Raw genomic sequence first — 6,392 nt, 5'->3', positions numbered from 1 at the left:
CTCTCGCAGTCCCTGCNCATCACTGTGGCCGCGGCGGGGTTGCAGTCGCTACAGCAAATGGTGACGGGCGGCTCCGGGCCGAGGTCCAAGGGTGGCAGCACGCCGACCGCGGCGCCGGATGTGTCCTACCTGTACCGCAGGCGGCAAAGTCGCGTGGTTGGCATTCCGCAGCTGACCGTTGGGCAACCGCGCAGCGACCACCATCACCACCGCCACCGCTCCGACCTGCGGCGTAGCACAACGCGCCTGCTGGCGAGCTATCACGGGGGACTGCGAGGGCATGCATCGCAGAAGGCCTTGTCGTTGGAAAGCCAGGAGGGCCAGGTGTGTGGGGGTGGGTGGGGAGGTCGGTGGGCGGTGGCGGGATGTATCGGCACTCGAGGGGTGTTCCGTGTGTTTAGGTGTGCATGTGTGTCGATGTGTGCATTGCGTTAAACGTGTGAGGTACCTGCGCCAGGCCGAGGCCATGGGATCGTCATCGTGTTGGACGAGATGTGGGTCATTCAGTTTGAAATTGTGTCAAGCGAGCTATCCAATCCTCATACCTCCTGATCGTATCATCAGGATTAGAATAGCGAATAGCTATCATCAGGATTAGAATAGCGGATATCCCCTATCGCATAGGGACCTCCTGGGAGGTGTGGGGAGGCATTTAGGGTTTGATTACTATCGTGATAGGGATCCTGTGGGAGGACTGTATGAAAGCTATAGACCGCCATGGTTGACGCGTGTTGTGTGATCGTGGCAGCCGGCCCGCACGGCCCAGGTCGCACTGCTTAGGTGCACCGGTTATCCATCGCCCATGGAGCATGTGTGTCACCACGCGCACGTGGCTCGCGTCAGGTCTTCCCTCACTGTTCGTGCAGGGGTTGGAAGCAGGTACCAGCGCTGGCAGCGGCATTGTGAGTCAGCGGTCAAGCTCGGGTATGGGACAGCCGTCGGAAGATATTGACAGCAGGTGGGTTGGTCGGTGGACAAGTATCTAAGACGCTTTGAGGACGGGCAGTCAAGATATTTCGACGATCCTACTAGGCATTTACAATCTATACATCTACTTATATGTTTACTTCTAATGTATGAGATGTGAACACTGCCCTTTTCTATTTAAGGCGGCTTAGGATGAGGAGTTAATGTTCCCTCTGACCTGAAATGATTTTGCCCTTCACTGCCCTTATTGATATCGGCTTCGTGGGGTTGTGCCGATTGTGTCTTCCCGCCCTTGCTGACACTCTGGACTTGTCATTCCGCATAGTAGGTCGACCAGTCCCACGACCAGCAGTGCGCTGTACGGCGTGAACAGCGCAGACGGCGACTTCCACATGAGTCGCCACCTGCACGGTACTGCCATAGAGGTCCGCCAGCGCGCCAACTCCATGGGCACCGTCGCGAACGGCAGCAGCACCGCTCTCGCAACGGCCCCCGCGCCGCCCTTTGGCCGGGCACTAGCGCGCCGCGGCAGCTCTGGAAACGCGGCTGATGCCCAGTCGCTGGGCGGCACCAGCACCGGGGACACGCCGGAGACGGACACGGACTCGTATGCACACGGCGGCAGGAGCTTGGACATGGTTCCGGAGCAGGTGAGGAGAGGCCGCCGCCAGGGTAAGAGCAGACGTGTACGGCACATGTGTGGTGTGGTGAGCACGTGTGTCCTGTTGGCGAGAGAGAGAGAGCGCACAGTGGGCGGATTCGGACTGATGGACTCTTCACTCTTGCGTCATTTATTTGCGTAGATGACGGTGGCTGCGTGATGTCTGCGTGTGCGTGCGGATGTGCCCCGCGATTCGACGCTCGTCATTTCGGTCTGTGTCCTCGGAAAGTTGTCCATCAGCGCTGCTGGTACACCCTTGACTTGGGTGGGAATAGTAAAATAGTGCAGTGGCTGTGGTTACGACCGAGTGGCCTCATTACGACTGACTCGGCTGTCAACCCCGGACCCCGCAGAGCGAGGAGTCGCTTGGAACCCCAAGTCCTTCCTCCCGCCATGCACATCATCCGATGGCCACGGCTCACCAGCTTCCTCCATACACTGCCATGGCGACCAACACGGCTGGCACCATCGGTGGCGTCGGCGGTGTTCCGCATCCTCACGTGTACGACCTGGATAGCCGCGACATCGCCGGAATCTCCCTCATGGTGGCACAGGTAAAAATGGCCCTGGGGGCAAGACCGCGTTGGCTTCTGTGCCGTAAGGGAGATTTGTTGCCCCACGGCCAAAGTACCGTGTATGCACTTTGTCCTCATGTTGCAAGTGAGGCGCACGGTGGACTCTTAAGTCAGGTGCTCAGTTGTCTTGTTCAAGTATTCAGATATAAAAGTGTAACACAGGTGTAGTTTGTTTTGCACGCTGAAGAAGATCCTTTTTTTATCAGCGTGATCTTTGCTTGATCGAGCGCCGTCACATTAACGGTTATCTGATATCCTGCTTGCGTCTGCATGTGCATGGCGTGTGCTGTCGAGCATGCGCATGCAGAATACGTCGACGGGGTTTCATTGTATGTTGCTCTTGGCTCTCGCCTTTTTCTCTCCCTCTCAGATGAAGTCGCCAACGGGGCCAGCAGCGTTGCCGCCACGGCTAAGCAGGCTTGCGCAGCAGACGCCTGGCAGTGGGGCAGTAATCGCTGCCGCACGGGACGACAGGCTGGCCGAGGCTGTGGGGTCATCTGTCTCCACCATGGATTCCTCCTATACTGCTGAGGCCAGCGTCAGCAGCGAGCTCTCACCCTCGGGAATCGTCACAACAAGCCCTGGTAAGGATTCCTCGGGCCACAGGGTGGTTTCGGAGCTGCCACTTGGGAACTCCAGGGCATTAACATGGCAGGCTTCTGGGTACGCGGGATCCATATCCTCCTCGGGACGCGGCGTTACACACGCCAGGGCTTCTACTCCAAAGGCCTTTAAGGCCTGGCACTTAAAGGCGTCGCGTCCAAGGAGAACATGAAATCCGCGCGCGAGCAAGAGGGGGGATATGAGTTGGGCGAGCTGGATGAGTGAGGGATGCATCTGGGTTGGCTCTCGTTAAGGCTGCGCTAGGTGATGTCCCAAATGGGCAGCGATACCGGGGGAGGCTTTTGGGATCTCCGACGCTTGTGGCCTGTAGGTCACAGCAAAGCTCTACCCCTTGCCGTCTTATGCGCCGGCTTTTGCTTTTTCGATTATCTCTGGTTGACTTAAGAACACGGGGCCGGCTATTTCGCTGACGTGGTTTTCTTCTTTGCTTGTCCCTCTCTTACGAATCGCGCATCTTGGGGAAACCCCTGCGGTTCTGCTGTCTGTCCTTACTCGAATGCCCTGCTCGCTGCTGGTGGCGCTACCGGAGACGGCCGTAAGTCTATGGTGGTTCCCTCGCTTGCAGGCATGCCTCATGGTGTGCAGCTGCCCTACACAATTTCTGAGGCGCTGCCGCCCATCTCACCACCGGCGCCACAGCAGCAGCATCTGCCTTTCGCCGCTCACCACACAATGCCGCCCCCGCAGCAGCAGTACCAGCCCCAACCTCAACACCAGCCCCAATATCAACACCAGTACCAACTCCAGCAGCATCAACATCCACTCCAGCCTCAACACCAGCAGCTCACAACTTTGCAAGCTAGCACTTTGCCGCCGCCGCAGCAGCCCCAACAGCCACAAGCGTGGCAGACCTCCCTAGGGCCGATTCTGACGACTCAGGAGCCTATGGCGAGGGCGCAGGTAGCGGCGATGGCGGCTGGCGGCCCCGGGCCCGGCCCTTCCGGTCCTGGCAACAGCACGGGACGCAGCAGGGAGAGCAGCGCTTCCATGTGGGCTCCACCGCTGCCAATAGCAGTTGGGGGAGTTGCAAGCGGTCACGGCGCCATGCGTGCGTACGGCATGCACTCCGACGGCGCAGCGGCAGCGGTCGCCAACGCTGCCGTCGCCGTCGCTGGGCCCCATGCTGCTGCTGTGAACATGCCCGTTGGGCCAGGCTTGCATTCGGGCGGCTCACGAGGTTCGCGTGGACATTCCCGCCATGCGTCGTACGACAGCATTGACGTAAACTCGAGGGACGGTGACGGCGTCAGCCAACGCGGTAACAGCGGGGGTGTCGGCGGCGGTGCTGCCGTGGACGCACGTGCAACACCGTTTGTGTTGTACGGCGGCGGTGCCGCAGCCACCGCGCCGCCGCCACCGGCGCCGCTGCAGCGGATTGCCGCCGACCCAACCTCTGACTTGTTGCAGCAGAATTTGCAGCTCCAAAGGGAGTTGGAGCTCTTAAGACAGCAAGTGGCGCTATTCACCCAAGTAACGGGGCTGGCCCCCGCCGCTCTTGCGGCTGCCGGCATGTCGCCGACAAACACCCACGCCTACTCTGCACAGCATCCCACCATGCTAGCGCCGCCTCCGCAGCCTCAGCCGGTCCCACCCTCGACCCTGCAGCAGCAGCTGTCGCCGCCGGCGCAGCAGCAGCAGCAGCAACATCAACAACAACAAATCTCAGCTGTCGTTATGGCCGGTGTTGGCGGCGGCGCTGGCAGCTTGCCGCCACATCCAGGCAGTGTTGCACCGCAGGCTGCCGCACTCTTCCGCAACGCAGCCGTCAGTCACGGGGCGGGTAGCGGTGGGCAGGCCGCGTTCGTACACACGGCGTCGCAGCAGCAGCAACAGCAGCAGCAGCAGCAGCAACAGCAGCAACAGCAGCATGCGATGCTTTCCCACGCCCACAGCGCTTGCACGGGGCCCACAGCAACTGGAGGAGTGTCTGTGTCTCCGTCGGCCCATGGCTTCACGGCGGGCGGGCACGCGAACCTATGGGCCGAGGCGGCGTCGGGCTCGAACAGCACATCGGATAGACAGCAGGTTGTTCGGATGGGTTTCTTCGGGCCTGACCACTTGTTTGACCTACGTTACAAGAAGTGGTAATTTCGCATTCATGGCATTCGTTAGGGCGCAGGCGGGTAGGTCTGATGCTGAAATCGTCTTCCCGCTGTTCAGCGGCCGCGTGTGAACTGTACCGTTCAGCGCCCCGCCAGGGGGTCCGTAGCGCCGACAGGAGCGCAATTAATACCGTTTTTTGTCCGTTCGGCGTCCGCGTTCCCCGCTGAAGCTGCCTTCGTTGCACAGAAGCCGCCGTGCTTCATGTAGCTCACCCGTCCTATTTGACCCTATCTAACCCTTTTATCTAAACCGTGGGTGGCCACTTCAGGGGAGTCTTGCGGCTGTGGCAGGGCCAGGGGCTCCTCCAGGGCCCATGTCAGCGCCGCCGTCGTCCAATCGCCACAAGCGGTCTGCTTCGATTGACGTGTCCTCCCTGATTGCGACGCGGGACGGCATAGGGCCCGCGAAGGACTACCTGGCGCCGGCGGCCTCACAGTCGCCGGCGGCTGCCAGCCATGCGCCTCAGGGCCACCTGTCGCCAGAACGTCGGTCGCCCCTGGCGCGAGATGGCGGCACTGGCACCGGCACTGGCACTGGCAATTTCATGATGGGACATAAGACCGCACCGCCGGCGTTGGAGGCCTTGCGCCAGAATCACCCCGGCATGTCGTTGGCCCAAGCGGTGAGAGACTATGGTGTGGTGGATGGATGTCGTTCATGAGAGGAAAGATGATTTTCAAACCCCCGAAATTGAAAACTAAGGAATAGTCAAGGAGTCGAGCGCGTGGTGGCAGGGTGTGGCATTGCTAAAATGTTATTGCGCTCTGTGTTACCACAAAAGCTGGGGGATTGAGGAATATTCCCGCGTTTCAATTCCGACGTGGCTGCCTTCCTTCTGCGTGGTAAGGAATATTTGACATCAGGTAACCTGCATGCACCTGCATGCAACGGTAGCGGAGAAGAACGGTGTCCCCCGTCCTCGGACACAGCGTTGGGGGTTCATCGCTTAGATGTGTTTCGCATGGCCTTCCCTCACGCCCTGCCCTGTCTTCTTCTAATGCACGCTTCCTATTAACATGCCGACTGTCATGTCTTAGGCTTTGGCGGAGTTTGAGGAGGAGGTGTTGGAAGAGGGGTATGATGAGGACGACGAGGAGCCTGAAGACGACGAGGACGGCGACGGGGGGGAGATGGAGCCGGCCGTGGACGAGTCGTTGAATTCCGCAGCCGGCATTGATAGGCTGGGCTCCGTCATCTTGTCTGTGGCCCTGCCGCTGGCGGCGCAGGGCTCCCTGCATCGGCAGATGTACGTGTCACAGCAGCAGCGGCCGCCGCTGACGATGACGCCCACGCAGCCCCAGCAGCCCCAGCAGCAGGCACCAGCGGCGGGCTGCAGTCCTCCAAACCACATTGGCCATGTCCCATACGAGGTGAGCTAAAGCACTGCGCGACGGTTACCTTCTCTCGTTGCCTCACTAGCTGTCGTACCGTACCCGTCGCATACCGTTGCAGCGATATTGACAGAGTGTATAGACTGTAACCATTTGACGGCTAATGCTGAT

The 6,392-nt window shown here is 60.0% G+C and overlaps 1 protein-coding gene across 1 annotated transcript in view; it reads left to right on the top strand.

The window, feature by feature from the left end:
• Positions 1-6,260, top strand: part of VOLCADRAFT_100894 (uncharacterized protein) — a gene marked incomplete at both ends in the record, with an annotated part of 11,607 nt that extends 5,347 nt beyond the window's left edge. Inside the window, 8 exons of the mRNA XM_002959391.1 lie at positions 46-324; positions 867-958; positions 1,253-1,577; positions 1,942-2,142; positions 2,534-2,747; positions 3,353-4,551; positions 5,159-5,512; positions 5,928-6,260. Of these exons, the coding sequence (XP_002959437.1) occupies positions 46-324; positions 867-958; positions 1,253-1,577; positions 1,942-2,142; positions 2,534-2,747; positions 3,353-4,551; positions 5,159-5,512; positions 5,928-6,260 (2,997 nt within the window). The remainder of the gene's footprint in view (positions 1-45; positions 325-866; positions 959-1,252; positions 1,578-1,941; positions 2,143-2,533; positions 2,748-3,352; positions 4,552-5,158; positions 5,513-5,927) is intronic.
• Between the last annotated feature and the right edge of the window lie 132 nt (positions 6,261-6,392).

Source organism: Volvox carteri, assembly GCF_000143455.1.
Source record: "Volvox carteri f. nagariensis unplaced genomic scaffold VOLCAscaffold_202, whole genome shotgun sequence".
Taxonomy (NCBI): Eukaryota; Viridiplantae; Chlorophyta; class Chlorophyceae; order Chlamydomonadales; family Volvocaceae; genus Volvox; species Volvox carteri.
The sequence above is the reverse complement of the archived record's forward strand: the minus strand, read 5'-3'. Positions and strand labels throughout refer to the sequence as shown.